This window comes from Canis lupus, chromosome 29 (assembly GCF_048164855.1).
Source record: "Canis lupus baileyi chromosome 29, mCanLup2.hap1, whole genome shotgun sequence".
In the NCBI taxonomy this organism is placed as follows: Eukaryota; Metazoa; Chordata; class Mammalia; order Carnivora; family Canidae; genus Canis; species Canis lupus.
The window spans coordinates 5,240,358-5,257,847 of record NC_132866.1 but is presented as its reverse complement, the minus strand read 5'-3'; the positions used below and the strand labels follow the sequence as shown (position 1 = coordinate 5,257,847).

Here is a 17,490-nt window from a genome sequence, read left to right as displayed (position 1 = left end):
TCAGTGGGCTATTGCAGGCCTAAACCCCAATGTGAGCCAAACCAAGAGTCCTACCCACTGATCTCAGCTCCAGCCAAATCAAGATATGTAGGTAGAACCTGTCTCGGAATCCCAGGACATTCCATGCTGGTTGGAGTCCTATCTGTTTGGGACCTCTGGGGCCAGGTGGCCTAATTTTACAACCCACCTTTCAATCTCTTACTTGGTCTCAAGGATTCTGAGTCTTCTTCATCATCGGGCCTGATGCAGAGCATGTGACCAGAAAACAATGGCTGATATGATTAAAAAAAAAAGCATAAATAGATAGCAAGTTAAGAATAAGTCAAGGGTTCACCTTTCCAGGTGCAGAGAAAAGGGAAAGGATAATCCAAGTGTTGGGATCAGATAAAGTGTTGGGATCAGATAAAGTATCTCTGGACATTTGAGAGCATTTGAGAGCTGTCGCCTCATTTGTATTTCACCAAGGATAACTGCTTCATGTATTACCATATAATGAGTTTTATGCATGATGGAAATGTAAAAATCATCTTAACTCAAACCTGCGTTTTAATGCCACACAGATTGGTTATAATTTATGGCATCTATAAGATAGATGGGTACACATATTACGAATGTACTCTCAGACCTTGACGTTTTGAAGACTTTCAGTGGGATATTATTTGCCTCCTTCATCTTACCTTGACACATGAGGTAGACGCCTTTACTTGTAGGATAATACATGAACACACTCAGGTTCTGTACAAATATTACCTGTCGTTCTTAGAGGTGTGTGTATTCCTATGTGTGGACACAGTCTTCCTTGTATATTTTCTCTCCATTGGCTTAAATATTTAATTCTGTGGACTAGATTTGGAATTTACAAGGTACAACTTGCAGACTCCATTGAAACCATGAACTTGGCTGTCCTTTCCTCCTTCTCCTTAGGCAACATGAAACGGTCATCCCAGGCGACCTCCCACTCATACAGGAAGTCACCACGACACTCCGAGAGTGGTCCACCATCTGGAGACAGCTCTACGTGGTGAGCAAACGGGATGTTGCATCCAAGCTCAAAAATAGCGAATGGTCTTTTTGGACCTTGCTGTACCGATGGCATATTTTTTTCCCCTTTCCCTGGGAACCTCAAAAGCAGAACACCTCGGACTGAGTCATAATCAAGGCAAAGAAAGCAGCATGGCCCATTATTCTGGCCACCCTGGGTGGGGGGCATTGTACTCTTGGACCTGCTTTGTGTTGGGGTACAGCCATGCTCACTGTGACAAAGCAGTGACTGGTAAAAGGAAGGGCCAAGAATTTCACCCTCCTTGTGCTAAAACAGGAGAAGGGCTGCTTGAGTGCTTTGGAAGACAGGATTAGGGAGTCTGCACTGATATAACCCCCAGCGTTTACATTTTGATCATGAAAACTAAAATCTGCTTTTAAGCTGTAAGGAGTGCTCATTTATGGATGCAGTAGAGAGCAATTGCTGTTTACTTTTTTTTTTTTTTTTTTTGCATTGTCTGTCTCTTATTGTTGGAGTAAAACCACATAGTCTTCTAGACCTAAGTGTGCCTGTTACAGAGGTAGGGAAGGCATTTACATCTTGGCTCCGTTGTGCAACTGTCCGGTTCTCCCAATCATAGAAGAAGCCTTATTAACGCAGGGAGGTTGAGACTCTGACATCTTCCATTTTCTATTCCCTCTGGGCATTTCTTTGCACATAAATTCATATTTGCAGAAGATTACCTTTTGTTAAGCCCGTATTTCTATTCAGAGTGTTGATTTCTCATATGCTAATGTTGTCAGCACAAAGCAAGGGCTCTGGAGGGAAGTCACTGCATCGATTTCTTGGGAACACAGAAAACTTGCAAAAGTCCCACAGCTGCTCTCTGGGCAGGCTTGTTGTTTTTGATTATACAGTGGTTTCTTGTAAATGCACAGTAATAAGCAGTTGCAGTAATTGGTCATCAAATGTTCTCAAAAACCGAAAAGCGTAAAGTTAGCCATGAATGTTTTGTGTAAATCTGAGCAATTTTGTAGTCGGTCTTTCATGTTCAACTTAGCAATTTTTAAACAAAAATATGGCAGCAAAACAAACAGGACTGATGCTGACTGATCCGTTAGTGGGCATGGTGCTAGCCTTTCCGCTTGGGATAGGCATGCCCGGCCGGCGGTCACCTTGGTTTCCTTTTTAGAAATGTAGGTTTGCCTCTTGTGGATTTGCATTGTTGGATTTGCACAAAGCTAGAAGAAGAAACCCCTTACGGTATCTTTCTGTGAATTGTTTTTTTGCTATGCTCTGTGATTGTAGACAAGTTAGCAAAATATTACGGAGCTTAGATATTTGATAGGCTTTAGAAAAATGAATTAGTAAGAGGAAACAAACCTAGTTGTGAAATAAACCATTACGTTTGGCTATTTGCTTGTTACTTAAGAAATTAACATGAGGATGATGCTATAAAGAGGAGCTTGTGGGGTGCAGAAGAGTCTTTTGGGTGTTCTATGACAGGTTGGTGGTAGGGATCTTAGAAATTGCTAGAAAAAAGGTCACATGCTAGAAATAGTGGGATGAAAGGTTCACATATATGTACAGCAGAAGTTATTTTTTAAAGATTTTATTTATTTGAGAGAGAGACAGATAGCAAGAGAGAGAGCACAACAGGGAGGAGGGGGAGAAACAGATTCCCTGCTGACTTGGGTGCCCAACTTGGGGCCGATCCCAGGACCCTGAGATCATGACCTGAGCCAAATGCAGATGCTTAACCAACTGAGCCACACAGGCACCCCAAGCAGAAGTTATTTTAAAAAGCAGCAATGGCCACATTTTAATATTTGTAGCGGCCATGTTTAGAATTTTGTCAATTAAGTGTCCCCTAGATTTCTTTTTATAGAGGGAACCACTGGCTTCTTTTAGGAGTTAAGGGGTAATCCCTAATTCCCTTGATGAATTGTACTCTCAGCTGTTGCAAAACTGTTGCTTTTTGTTTTTTGTTGTTTTTTTTTTATACCATCAGCTCCCTTAAAATATATAGAGAGTGATAAAAATGTGAATTTTTCATGTTTTCCTTTTGAGGTAAATGCACGGAGAGCTTGTAGATTGAGATTTTACTCCTAGCAGAACTGCTGTGTGTGCACTGAAAAAAGCACAGTGTGTGTGGGGGCCCAGTGTGATGCTGTTCCCTACAGCTCAGCTGACAATACACCCAGTTGCCTGGTATGCGAAGGATGGCACAGGGCACAGTCTTCAGTAGTGAAGACTCCATGGCAAGATCTGTAGGCTCACGCTGATTCTGTGGGAGTTTCAGAGTTGCCTATCCACGGGCTACCTACTAGAAGCTCATGGGCTGTGTTTGCAGCTCCACATCCAGACCCTGCTCTGGTTAACTTCTTGATTCAGTGGCACATACTCTGGAATGTCAGATGGAGTATTGAAGATTGTGCATTACTTCTTATATTTCTGATCTTTTAGTGCCTGATAGGAATCAGACTCCATATCATGTGTTCCCGTTCCATGCTAAAAACATCTTCTGATATTGATTGAATCCCATCATATAAAGTATATACTACATGTGTATTTGAAAAACAGTCTACAGTGCTTTTTTTATACCAAAAGCTTTATACTTGGCATTTCTGCCCTCTGTGTAGCAAGACAACAGGGAGATGTTTCGAAGTGTGCGGCACATGATCTACGACCTTATCGAATGGCGATCACAGATTCTATCTGGAACTCTGCCGCAGGATGAGCTCAAAGAGCTGAAGAAGAAGGTCACTGCCAAAATTGATTATGGAAACAGGTTTGTTTATGTGAAAGATGATTTCATGCTTAAGTTATCCAATATAATAACATTACTGTAAGCCTCGAGGAGGCTAAAATCATATTTTATCATAAAAAAATGTCTAACATCAAAATAAGGGCATAGTTTTCATTTTTAAAAGGATAGGTTATTTTCTATTGGATTCTAAAAATCAGTTTTCAGAGTCATTGTTGAAACTTGTTCTTGTCTCCAAGGAGCTGGGGCAGTCTGTCATTTTCACTCTTCCGTTGGTGACAGTGCCGTGACTCCCCTTTCCCTCTCCCCCGACAAGGGATTTTTATTTTCTGCTCACAGTACTTGTCTTCGAGTCCAGTCGTGGTGGTACTTTGTGCAATAACAAGCACCAGGTTTCTCTGTGGAATCGTAAGTTCTAAGAATTGGAAGGGACATCAGAGGTCACCTTGAAACTTAGCCACCAGGGCAGGGGTGCCAGGTGTGGCACACCAAAATCCAGCCGGCTAAATCTGAATCTCAGACAAATAACACATAATGTGCCTTGTGTAAGGATGTCTTTTTGCAAAAGTTCCCATCTACAGCGAGCCTCCACTGAGCTCTGCTTGACTGCCCTCGGCAGTGGTGCACTCCCTTCCCCACAGCACCATGAGTTCCAGTGTTCGGAAGCCTTCCTCAGGCCGAGCAGGGGTGAACTGCTTCATTCTGATTATGCCAAGTCTGTAACCGGAGTGAAGCCACGCCCTTTCCCACGGGATAACGATTTGGTTATTCATGTAACGTCAGAGCTGCAAGAAGCCTTAAAAATTATCCTGGTCACATGATTCCCAGATGCTGGTCTATATCAAAATCACTTGGAGAGCTTTCAAAATAATAGATCTGTGGGACCCACTCCTTATGATTCTGATTTCTAATATGGGGAATGCTGGCAGGAAATCTCAGTTTTTAAAAATAGGGTTGGACCATGCTGGACAGCAGATTGGGGAAACTTCTGGGTTAGTCCAAACCTCTCATTTTACATGTTAGGATGGTATGCAGAGAATGGGAGAGGTTTGCTCCTAGCCATTCAGCTGAAGGATGCCCTGGGTAAACTAGAGAACCTTTCTGTACAATCAGAGTTACAATATAATTTTACTTTTTAGTACTTCATCCTTTCTAATATGGAAAGTCTCTAGAAACAACATTAGTTAGATGTAGTATTTGAATTAAAAAGGCTATAGGTGTCCCCCTCCCCCCACCTCGAAATTTAGAGACTTCTGGGTGTAGGTTATTAGATATGTTGCAGGGAAACCCATTTCATGAGCACCTGCTTATTAAAATACCAGATTTTTAGAGCTTTTGATTCTGTTTTCTATTGGACTATTGTATTTTGAACTTATGTTCAGAAACCACCTGCCCACACAAGGGAGGCTTCCTCCCTGCCTCATTAGCATTGGCCACGCCCACACCCGGCAGGGCCCCACCCACACAGCAGGGCCCTGCCCACACAGGGGAGGCTTCCTCCCTGCCTCATTAGCATTGACCCCGCCCATACCAGCACTGACTCCTCCCCAGGGACAGGTTCAGGGCTTCTATGAGCAATAAAATTTGGGAGGGGGCTTTACCTTATTAGAGAAATATGTTACAGAAACAACTGATGAGAGCCTAAAAGGCTTTAAAAAAATGTCTTTCTTTTGCTCTTGCGGCACCCCACAATCATTGCAACTACTGAGCTGTTTTCATGCAGAGCGAAAAGCCTCTGACTATTTGTTTAAAAGCCTGTTTACCCTCATGTTGCTGACAGGCCCAGTTGGCTCTGCCTCGCCATCAGTGGATTTGTTCAATAGATATTCACAGGGAAAAAACAAGGTCTTTGTGACTGCTTTGCAAATGGTGCAGTGGCCCAGCATATCTCTCAGAATGAATCCTGTGTGACAGGGCATCAGACTCCTATCCAGTGTTAAGGTGTGTGACCTTCAGGGAAGAGAAGTCAGGGACGAGTTTGTCTGGTTGGAGTCTTTATTACCAAGTCAACTTTCTTAAAATTGTAACCGCTAAAGGCATTATTTAATTGAAATTTATCTTTCTTTCAGCAGACTCTTTACGTTGCCGAATGGTTAAAAAAAAAAAAAACTGAAAGTTTCCTGCTTCTATAGACTTGTTAATTGCAGGAAGAAAATCCCAAAGGCAAAGTATAAGCCATCGGTGGTTAAGATCCTCATATCTTATTAAAAAGAAAACCATAACACATCAGATAGCACAGCTCCTGGTTTCTTTCTTTACATAATGGTCTTTGTTTATTCTTTAAATAAAAATTGTGCTAAAAATCACTTAACGATTTTGTTGGATTTGGGGAAACAGAGAATGTTGCTAAAAAAACATTTCCAGATTTAGATGGACAGATTTATTAGACAGATGCTGCTCGTGTTTTAAGTTGGCTACTACATCTAGCCATCTGGCCAGAAAGTTGCTTAATGTTATTGTGGATAACATCCACATGTTTGGTGTCGAAACACAATAAAATGTCTTTATTGAAGAACTTCTGATGGACTAATTTTAGGATTAGAACTGACTGCAGGTAGAAGAAAAGCTATGTGATAGAATTTACCAGAACGGAAGGGTGGGGATGCCCATGCTCCAGCTCTAACCCCCTTCCTCTTCTCCCCAGCTCAGTGATGATGTCACAACCACCAATTTTAAGTATTTGGGCACATGTGTTTGTATGTTTGTATGTGTTTGTATGTATGTATGTTTGTATATATGTATGTCATACATATATATATGTATGTGTGTGTATATATACATATATGTGTGTATGTATATTCAATCTATATATGCTATACATATACACACACACACACACACATACACACCCCTCCCCCAAATATGTATAGCATGTGTATGCTTTAAACTGTCCATGCTGTTCACATAATAGTAACATACATTTCTTTGGGTTGTGTACATCTGTGAAAGTTCTAACTTGAAGACAAAGTCATTACTGCAAAAGAAGTAAAAATTGAGTAATTTTTTTTTTTAAGATTCTATTTTTAAGTAATTTCTACACCCAATGTGGGGCTCACACAACCCTGAGATCGAGAGTCACATGCTCTACTGGCTGAGCCTGCCAGGAGCCCAAGTGATTTTTCTTTTTTTTTAATTCCATTGGAATATGTTTTTAAGTTAAAGTAAGTGGTGCATAATATCTCTGGTGATCCTGACTTTCTATGATGTTTTCAACTGTGCTCAGTTGCTGGGACCAAAATTGTGTCAAGGAATCAAGGAATTCAAAGCCTATGAAGTTCTGAATTCTTGTTCTAGAATTCTCGATCTGGACTTGGTGGTGAGAGATGAAGATGGGAACATTTTGGATCCAGAACTAACTAGCACGATTAGTCTCTTTAGAGCTCATGAAATAGCTTCTAAACAAGTGGAGGAAAGATTGCAAGAAGAAAAAGTAAGTTCTGTTTTTTCTGTAACGTGCCATTGACTTTTGGAGTATCTTTGCTCAGAAACTGTTTTCAACATTAATAAAACACCAGTGAAGCCCAGAATTTGCACTAGAAACCCCCCCAAAAGGCACAACTAAACCATATATTTCATACAGTGATGAATGGAAAGGAGCCCGGCATCAAAACATGCTGCTGAGGGCCAGAATGGATTTCATTCCTTGATGGGGGAGGGTTGTATGGCACTCTGCTTTGTCCTAGGAGGCAAGATCTTAATGACATTGACTTTGTGTTCTCATCTCCTGGGAAACAGTACTTGATTCTGCATTTCCTCTTTGATAGGAGCCCAGGGAGCAACATATTCTAAGCTTGATGAGGGCAGGGAACAAATGTCTTATTGATCTTTTTTATCTTCCCTGGTCTTTAATGGGATCTTCTGTAGAACAGATACTCAGAAATCGATTGATTGAGTCAGCCATTCATTCAGCAGGTCTTTATTGAGCACCTGCTGTGTGCCACAGACTGAGGACATAACGATGAATAAGACAGAAATATCCTCGGAGGATTTAGCCTAATGGAGAAACAAAAATTAAGCAGCTATGCATGTAAACACTATTGTGATTGATTGATTAGACACTTGAGTATCTGAAGTCAGTACTCAGTACAAACTCTTTCGGGATTGCGACCTTTGCCCTGGGTGTAGTTACTTTCAGCTGGGTGCATGCATGTGCTGAGAACTCCCGAGTGGGACAGGGAAGTAAGTGACTTGTGGCATTGCTGTGTTATGCCAACTGGTTGCAGGGTTTCCTATTCTGTTGAGAACAAAGAAAGTGAGGGTTAGTGGGGAGTATTGCTCATGTCAACTTTCTGTTTTATTTCTACTTACAGTCCCAAAAGCAGAACATAGATATTAACAGACAAGCTAAGTTTGCTGCCACCCCTTCTCTGGCCTTGTTTGTCAACCTCAAAAATGTGGTTTGTAAAATCGGAGAAGATGCTGAAGTGCTCATGTCTCTCTATGACCCTGTGGAGTCCAAATTTATCAGGTCAGTGACGTTTCCCTGTTGCTGCCTTTCCTCTCTGGTTAATGTCAGGAAAATGGTACTGGAGTCACCGCAGATCTTGCTCTCACAGAGAGCAGAGAGGTGATCAGCTGGCCAGGCTTCCCCCAGCAGCTGACCCCCGTACTGTTTTGGGACGGTGTGATGGCAGGGCTTGGGCTCTGGGCCAGGGTCTGCTTTTCCACATGCACACAGGTATTTGAATGTAGGGTTTTTTGTCTGGTAACATTTCAAGGACCTGGCAACTAAAGATTGAAGTGATTGTTTCCTATGATGTCTTCATAGAGTTTTATGTTTCCAGACTCCCACCCCCCTAAATATTATCACTCTTGTCTTAATCTTGCTTTTTCAAACTTCTGTTTTTTGTCAATGTCATATTTGCAGGTTTGGCCTGTTGTTATTTCTGCAACATGACTGGCTGGAAAGTGGCATCTGGACCAGTGCCTGCTACATAAAGGCTCTCACTTTATTTGTTGAATAAAATATTATAAATCTTGTCTCTGCCATTTCTGTCATTTCTAATGTGGCTTCTTTCTTAGTTCTTGCTTTTGTCTCTCAGTAGAACTTTCTATTTATCCAGATGGAAAAATTATGGTTAGATTTTGTGTGAAGTGTGTGTATGTATGTGTGTGCTTGTTTAAAACTGAAATATCTTCATTTTATTATTCAAAAAATTTTTTTAACCGAGATTGAGAGAGGCATGTGCTTGCGAGGGTGGGGAAGGGCAGAGAGAGAATCTTTTTTTTTTTTTTTTAAAGATTTTATTTATTTATTCATGAGAGACACACGGAGAAAGACAGGGACATAGAGGGAGAAGCAGGCCCCCTGTGGGGAGCCCCATGTGGGACTTGATCCCGGGACCCTGGAATGACGACCTGAGCCAAAGGTAGATGCTCAACTACTGAGCCATCCAGGTGCCCCAGAGAGAATCTTAAGCAGATTCCACGCTCAGTGCATAGTCTGGAGTGGGGCTCAATCTCATGAGCTTGAGGTCTTGACCTGAGCTGAAATCAAGAGTCAGACACTTTAAAAAAAAAAAAAAAAAAAAAGAGAGACACCTAACCGATTGAGCCCCCCAGGTGCCCCTATATCATCCAAAATTTTAAAAGTTAATATGTAAGTTAATATGTGACAGAAAACAGAACAAATGGATGAATTTCATCCTCACTTCTGATATGGACTTAACTTCTTAGGATTCATTTTGTGTATTTGACATGTTTGCTTGTTCTAGGCTCTGAAATAGATGTGCAGTGTTTCTTTTATACTATACAGGAATGAATGGTGAATTTTAGATTATAGTCAATCTAAATAAAACAATGCTTTTAAAATAATAAACCTTGAAATGACATTTGCAAATGATTCCACTGCAGTTGTAACCCTAGACATCCAAAATTACAACCTCTCAAGGGTTTTGTACTGACCGTTCTCTACTGTTACCTTGTGTGGAGATGACTTACGTTTTAATGGAAGAGCAGCTCTGTGTGGCTTGGCTGACATTTCTGAGCTCGTATAGTTCCTGCGTCCTGGACCTTCGTGGTGGTCATCATAAATCAGTGTGGGTGTCTGTTTAGTACCCCGCTGTATTTGGAAAATGAATCTGCTTTTATTTCTTTTGTTTTCAAGTGAAAACTACCTGGTTCGCTGGTCAAGTTCAGGATTGCCTAAAGATATAGACCGATTGCATAATTTGCGGGCTGTCTTTACTGTAAGTACACCCAAAGATGTTCATTTGAATCATTCACCATTCTAATGATTATTTTTAATGACCTCCGTCTGTCTTTTCTCCCTACTAGAGCATGGATCCTTGGGATGCCTGTAATCCATGTGAATTCAGTAATAATAAAACGCCTTCCCAGAACTGTTCTGGGTCTCTCACTTCCCTCTGCATCCCCCTGAAGGAGATTTACCTGGCACTCTCTTAAACTCCTATCTGAAGTTTGCTTATTGTTAATTGACTATTGTTACCGGGTTCCTTTTTGTTATGTGAATGACTTATTAAAATGCTAAAAACTGGTCAGAGAAGAGTCTCAATCCATCTTTTTACTATCTATTTCAATTGAACCTGCGTTGAGTAATGGTTCTCCGAAATAATTTATGGAAATTAATATTTCCAGGACCTCGGAAGCAAAGACCTGAAAAGGGACAAAATCAGTTTTGTTTGTCAGATCGTTCGAGTGGGTCGCATGGAGCTGAGAGACAACAACACCAGGAAGCTGACCTCGGGCTTGCGGCGGCCTTTTGGAGTGGCCGGTAATCCATTTCTCTCCTTTTCCTGGGAGTTTCAAGATCATCACATTCACTCTGAATTCGAGCTGCTGCTGAATATTGGACAGTGGGCTGCTTTGATTTATAAGCTCTTCTGTTAGGAAAAAAAAAAATCTCTTAGTTCTTTTCTGTGTGGTTCCTGTGGACGTGCAGCTCAGGATGCTTCAGCCTGCAGGTTTCAGATGTAAATCATACATTTGGTTTTAAAGCAGATCACATCTCCTGAGGGAGACCCTGACCCACATTCTCAGCCTGGAAGAAAGCCAGTCATTGGAAGTTTTCAGTGTTTCTGGACTTGGTGATTCATTGATTTAGGAGTAAATTTGCCCTAAAGAGTCAAAGTGATGAAGAGGTAGAAGGAGAACGGACCATGAGGAGGACACGGTTATCTTGAAATAGGTGGCATTTGTCCTCCATATTTGTGTTCTGCTATTTTGGTGACAGCCCAAGAAAAGGGAGAGATTAGTCACATCGCCAGGGAAGGTGAGGGCGTCCCCCCTCAGTCTGCTGGGGAAGGTGAGGGTATCCCCCCTGGTCTGCTGGGGGAAGGTGAGGGTGTCTCCCCTGGTCTGCCGGGGGAAGGTGAGGGCGTCCCCCCTCAATCTGCTGGGGGAGGTGAGGGTATCCCCCCTGGTCTGCCAGGGGAAGGTGAGGGCATCCCCCCTCAGTCTGCTGGGGAAGGTGAGGTTGTCCCCTCCTGGTCTGCTGGGGGAAGGTGAGGGCGTCAGTCTGCTGGGAAAGATGAAGGCATTCCCCCCTGGTCTGTTGGGGAAGGTAAGGGCGTCCCCCCTCAGTATGCTGGGGAGGTGAGGGCATCCCCCTTGTTCTGCCGGGGAAGGTGAGGGCGTCCCCCCGGTCTGCTGGGGAAGGTGAGGGCGTCCCCCCTTGTCTGCTGGGGGAGGTGAAGGTGGTTCTATGTTTTTGATGCAAAAGGTAAATGTTTTATCATAGTGATTCTCGCGCCTAACTGTAGATGAGAACGGTTGGGGAAGTATTAAAACATATATTCTTGCCTAGCTCCCACAGCCTGCCAATTAAATTAGAATTGCTTCTTTCACCAACATCACCTGTGAGCCACTGTGGGCCACGTGGCGCCTGGCGGGACGCTGCCGTCAGACTGCCTTCCTCCTCGTGTTCCTCCTGCTCGTGGCACCGAGCAGGCCCATGGGACTGTGTTGCTTAGTGTGCGCCTCTAATCTTCTCAGGACCTCCTCTGACCTGCTCTTCTCTTTCTGGTCAGAAAGGATACCTACCTCTCCACCTCAGAAGGTTGATCCCCCTCTTTTGGTAATCAGCTTCTGCCCCTTCTGGTGCAATTGCAGTTCCCACATCTGAACTTAATTTTGAGGTTTTGTCCAGAATAACTTCTGCATGTTTGTGTCGACAGAGCTCAGATGAACAATGTGTTCATGGACTTTTAAGCTTACATTTCTCAGCTTCCTATGGAAAATATTATGTCACGTTTCTTTTTTAATAGACTGTAACAGCGGGGATATAAAAACTATGAAAAAACCAGCGTAATTAACACATACGTCATTCATAATTTTGTGTAGCCGGGCTCGTGCCAGAGCCCCAACCGGAGCAAGAACTTCCTTGGCACGGGCTGCTGTGCCGCCGAGCAGCCCTAGAGGGAGTTTCCCTGCAAAAGCTGTCCGCATTGTTGCAGCCTTCACCTCCCAGGATCCGGGTGGTGGTGGCCCTGGGAGGGCTGTTGCTTCCAGGATCTTAGAGGATTAAGGCTGCCTTCTCCCAACTGGTGCTTGGATGCGACTTGCATTACCTGCTCCCTTGCTGCCTTCCTGCGAGACTCTGCTGGGCTCCTGATGGGTTCCCGGGGCCAAGTACTGGGGTTGTACGACCAGGGAGAGACACTCCACTGGTGGGGTGAGCCCCACGACAGAGGAGACAGCTGTGCAGACACACAGGCAGGCTGTCTGTTGTGGCCTGTGGGTGACAGGTGTTGTCTGAGGCTCAGACTCACCTTGCCGTGGCCCAGAGCCACATGGTTCTGAACTGGTGGTGGACGTGTGGTCTTGGGCATAGGTGCACCTTAATAGGCACGTCTCGTGCTCATCAGGTGCCCCTAAGGATACTTAAAGCTGGAAGCATCCTCTAGTAGGTGGAGACTGCAGTCCAGGCCATGCGTTTCAGAGCACCCACAACCTCATGTTCAGGTTCACTTGTGATTCTTTGACCTGCATGTCTAAACACATGCATGGGCTCTTTGCTCTGTGGGGAGCGCTGGTTCCGCAGAGTGTGTGTTGGGGGCATACTCCCTCAGGACACACTCAGGAGGCTGCGTGGGATCTCTGCAACCAACCAGGAGGTGGCATTGCTTATCCTGGTCCTACGGAGCCCTCCCCCTTTTGTGGGGGCAGGTGGTAGAAATGGAAATTGCCCACATTTTTAGTATATGACCATAGTCATCGAGGAAGAGAGAATCAGGCACGTTGCTCACCTCTCTTGGGTTAAGGGTGGCAATTGAGCAGAGACCGAGTAAGTGTCCAGGGCTGTTCTTGGGGTTTCTGACTGTGTTGGTCAAAGCTTGAGCATCAGAGACTTTCTGGCTGACTTGGGGCAAGGTCATTCGATTGTGTCCTTGAGCCTGAATTTCCTCAGTTGTGCAGAAGGTGATTGTGAGGATTAGCTGTCTGGTATCCCTTGAGAGAGTGTTTGTCTCCAGATACCGGCACGGGGCAGGTAGGTGGCGGCAGCGACTTGATTATTGTGATGTCACTTGGAGGAATGTGGCAGGAACTTACAGATGACCCAGAGCAGTGCCGAACAGTGCCAACCAGTGCAGTCGGCCCTGGCCACATGTGGCTATTATGTAAATGAATGCAATCAAAGGAAAAATTCAGTTCCACCACCACGGTCCAGGTGCTTGTGGTTCCAGAACATTACATCATCAAACGATGTTCTATTGGGGAGTGCAGGTCTAAACTGTCCGTGGCATCCTAAGCAAAAGAATTTACTTTAAAAAAAAAATTAAAAAAGATTTTGAGAGAGAGAGCGAGAGAGGGAGAGCGAGCAGAGGGGAGGGGCAGACGGAGAGGGAGAAGCAGATTCCCCACTGAGGTGGCAGCCCGACCTGGGGCTCGATCCCAGGACTCTGGGATCTTGGCATCACGACCTGAGCTGAAGGCAGACACTTAACTGACTCAGCCATGCAGGTGCCCCCAGGCAAAGGGATTTATGAAGTAGAACTCTACCATTTGAACCCCACTCCAATTTGGGCCAGCATTTTCAGATAATTTCATTTTTCTTTTGAACATGAAAATGCTTTAAACTTGGATATTAAAAAAAAAATGCCACCGTGCAGTTTATGCTGTTGTTTTGTTAGAAGACAATCTGGTGTTCCTCTGTTTGTTTGTTTTCTCTGATTATAGCACTTAAACAATGTCTGTTTTTTTCTTGTCCCTAGTGATGGATGTAACGGATATAATAAATGGAAAAGTAGACGATGAGGATAAGCAGCATTTCATCCCCTTTCAGCCGTAAGTATGGAGCAATCAGAGCACTTAACTAGATAGACTATGGAAAACGTGTGTAATAATTCTCTACAAAATTAAGTTTATGAATTCAGCACAGAGTTTGGTTCTTTTATAATAATGACAAATCTGTGTAGTCACTGCATTTTTGTAGCCGCATGAATCTGAGGTTAAAGTTGCTTTATGGTCTTAGACGTAGAAGATTTTCCATGTGATTCAGGGGAATCACCTTATCATATAGGACACGCAGAAGTACCATTCCACTCTGAGCATGCATATTTCTTTGCATAATTGATTTATTCTAGTAGCTATTCACATATTCAAAATACAGCACTTTGAAATTCATCACGGGAGGTTGCTCTTTTTAAAATAGAAAACCAAACAAAATAATGAGGCCTTCTTTTGTAAAGCGAGAAGTAAGGCTTGAAGCAAATAATCATGCTGCTGACTTTCTGCCTCTGGTTGCTCAGAGTGGACTGGGTCTGTGCTCCCCATTCTTCGGGTTTATGTAGTTCTGAAGCCAGGTGTATGGAGAGGTGTGGGAAGCTTGGAAAACATTTGGAGAAGATTTGTCAAATTGATCCTCTGATTGGAAAGCAGATCCCGTGGAAAAGGTCGGAAGAATTGGCGTTACTTCCTTGGGGATTAAAGCGAGAGAGTACCTACATAACATCTCTGGCCACTTCACCAGGCACTTCTCCATCTCAGGCAGCCGTGGAGAGACAGAAAGGGGTTGGAGTGGTTTAGGTAATCAGAAGAGATAGTTTCCTCCTGGGGGTGTGAAATCTTAGAGGAGAAGACCATAAGGTGTGTTAGAATGACCTGTCACAGTGCTCTGCCTTCTGCCTCTTCTCATTTCTGTTTTTACTTAAGTGGTTCCAGGCTTGAAACGAATTTTATTTTAGGAATTTTACATTGTCTTCAGGTGTCAGTCGTGGAGGTTTGGAGGCTGGGGTTACTCAGGAGGTGGCTGAAGGAGTCTCTGGGGCACGGTGGGCAGGAGCTGTGAGCTTGGCTTCCCTTTGCATCACCCATTCTTGCATGGGGGATCTCCTCACTCAGCCCCAGGCTTGAGAGCCACTTGGTCAGGATGGGGTCAGAGTGATCAGAGTGGTTTTCTTTGCAGGCGGGTGATCTAGTCAGATAGCATCCTAAAGCGTGGCTCAGTGGAAATTTTTCTAATCCTCCCCGTGTGTGAGAATAACAGAAAACCCTGCATTAACCAGCTTGAAATGGGTATCTCACCACACAAAACCGGAGGCTAACAGGTCTTCTGTGGCTTCATTTTGGTAGGGTTGCTCTTCTGTCCAATATGGTAGCCTCTGTCCAATGTGGTAACCATGAGCTACACGTGGCTATTTAAATTAGGGAAGATTAAATAAAATTAAATACTTAGTTCTTCGATCGCATTTAAAGTGTGTTCAGTACCTCAGGTCAGTGAGGTCAGTGAGGATCTAGAACATTCCCACCAATGCAGAACGTCCCGTTGGTTAGTGCTGTCTCGGAATCACACCTGGTGAAGATAGTTACAAAGGAAGCACAGTTCTGCAGAATCTGGAAGTTTCCTCAGTAAACAAGGGAAACATCATCTTTGAACATGGGTAGATATTGAGGTAATGAATAAAATATACCCTTATAAAATGATAATACTAAGTTGCTTCTTTTGCCCGTGAGAAATAATGTAGCCCAGTGCTGTTTTGAATGCTGTTTTATATATTAGACCTCAGAGTTTCTTTGATGCCCTAATGTACTACTGACTTGAAATTACCTGTTGCCTGTTAGTATCTTCTGGGAAAAGTCAAGGAGAAAAAACAAAACAAAACAAACCTGTGGGTTATTGTTTTGAAAAGTTAGGGGAGTTATTAGTTTTAGATTCACTAGTCTAAATTTCACTGGGTTGTGTTAGGAGCTGCCTGAGATAGCATATTGTCACCATCTTTTTCTGTCTTATCGCAAAACACCCGTTTTAAAAAATATTATTACGTGTTTGACTCTTATTATAATTTGTGATTCCTTGCTCCATTAAAAGAAGGCTAATACTCAGATTAATATTTCGAGTGTTTGTAACAAAAGAGCAGCATGATTTTAATAGCAAAATAAGCAATGAAAGCAGTTCTTTGGGAAATGCCATGCTAATGAAACCGTTTTTTGCTCCATTAAAACTGATTTATTATATCGCAGGATAAGTTTTAGGGAAGCTAACACAGTGTACATCTTTTTCTTTCTGTCTTTTTTAACTTGGTGAAGTAAATTAAAGTAGTCCTCAGCTCTCTTGAGTAATGTGGGCTCAAGTGATGAATAATACTTGGCCTTGGTTCTGGAAATGATTTTAAACATTATGTACATGACGTACATTTTCTCGCTTATTGCATATTGTGCTTTGTTTTGCTATGTGGTATTTCTCTTTGCACATGTTGCCTGTTTGTACTCTTGGTCTTAGTATAGCTTTTATGAAAAAAACTCATGATCCATGGGACCCTCAAATATTGATGATTTACATTCATAATTGTGTTGTCACAGTCTCACTTCTCAGACATAGTAGTATGTTCTCCAAAGACTTTGCCATTCTTCTCGTACTTAATTATCTGAGGCTACACTGAATATATAATCTGATGGAGTAGAGTGGTCACCACCCAAGTTCCCCAAGCAGTTAGGTTCTAGGGATCCCTTTTTGGTCTTGATTTTGCTTTTCCCTTCACACCACCTGCCTCTTGACCTATGCTATGGTCAGGAATTATTAAAATTGAAGAAATGGACATAAACATTCCTTGTGATTAAATGCTGTCCAAACACATTGTTTTCAGATAAGTGTCCTTTTTTTATTATCTGATAGAAATGGAGTGGAGGCTTGGTGCATGTTTATTTCCTGGGGATTGGGTCAACCTCGTTTGCTTTACTTCTCTTGTGTGGTTCAGCATTTTCCTGATCAATGCTCTTCCCTGTCTCTCTTGTCATCTATCCTGTCCTTTGTCGTGCGTTGACTCATGATGACTCTCTCGCATTCGGTGACGATGATCTCTTGTGTTCCCTTGTTACCGTGACCTCTGGGTCTCTGTGCCCCTTTGTCTCCTGTGGTCTTGGTCGTCCCGTGCCCTCCAGGCTCGCGTTGGACGACGCCATTCGACACAAGCCGCTGAACATGTCATCCCGTTTTTCACCCAGGGTGGCAGGGGAGAATGACTTCCTTCAGACTGTTATAAACAAAGTCATTGCTGCCAAAGAAGTCAACCACAAGGGCCAGGGTATGTATTCTTTTGTTTTATTTCTACACATGTTCAGTTATTACATGAACTTGAGACAATGCTGTATGGTTTGCATTTTAGTTTGATGATGATGATAATGGTGGTGGTGATGATGTTGATGGTGATGATAATGGTGATGATGGTGATGCTACTGATGATGATGGTGGTGGTAGTGGTGGTGATGTTGGTGATGAGGATGGTGATGATGCTGATGGTGATGACGAGAATGAGTATGATGATGGTGGAGATGGTGATGCTGC

At 43.2% G+C, this 17,490-nt stretch overlaps 1 protein-coding gene across 2 annotated transcripts in view; it reads left to right on the top strand.

Annotated features, from left to right (window-relative positions):
• DOCK1 (dedicator of cytokinesis 1) overlaps positions 1-17,490 on the top strand; it is a 493,838-nt gene that overhangs the window by 69,209 nt on the left and 407,139 nt on the right. Inside the window, exons 5-12 of one of the 2 annotated variants that reach the window (XM_072804887.1) lie at positions 925-1,021; positions 3,625-3,773; positions 7,044-7,179; positions 8,060-8,217; positions 9,856-9,937; positions 10,347-10,482; positions 13,922-13,994; positions 17,151-17,230. In XM_072804887.1, the coding sequence (XP_072660988.1) occupies positions 925-1,021; positions 3,625-3,773; positions 7,044-7,179; positions 8,060-8,217; positions 9,856-9,937; positions 10,347-10,482; positions 13,922-13,994; positions 17,151-17,230 (911 nt within the window). Of the gene's footprint in view, positions 1-924; positions 1,022-3,624; positions 3,774-7,043; positions 7,180-8,059; positions 8,218-9,855; positions 9,938-10,346; positions 10,483-13,921; positions 13,995-17,087; positions 17,231-17,490 lie in introns of both variants that reach the window. The other variant, XM_072804886.1, reaches the window with a different exon arrangement.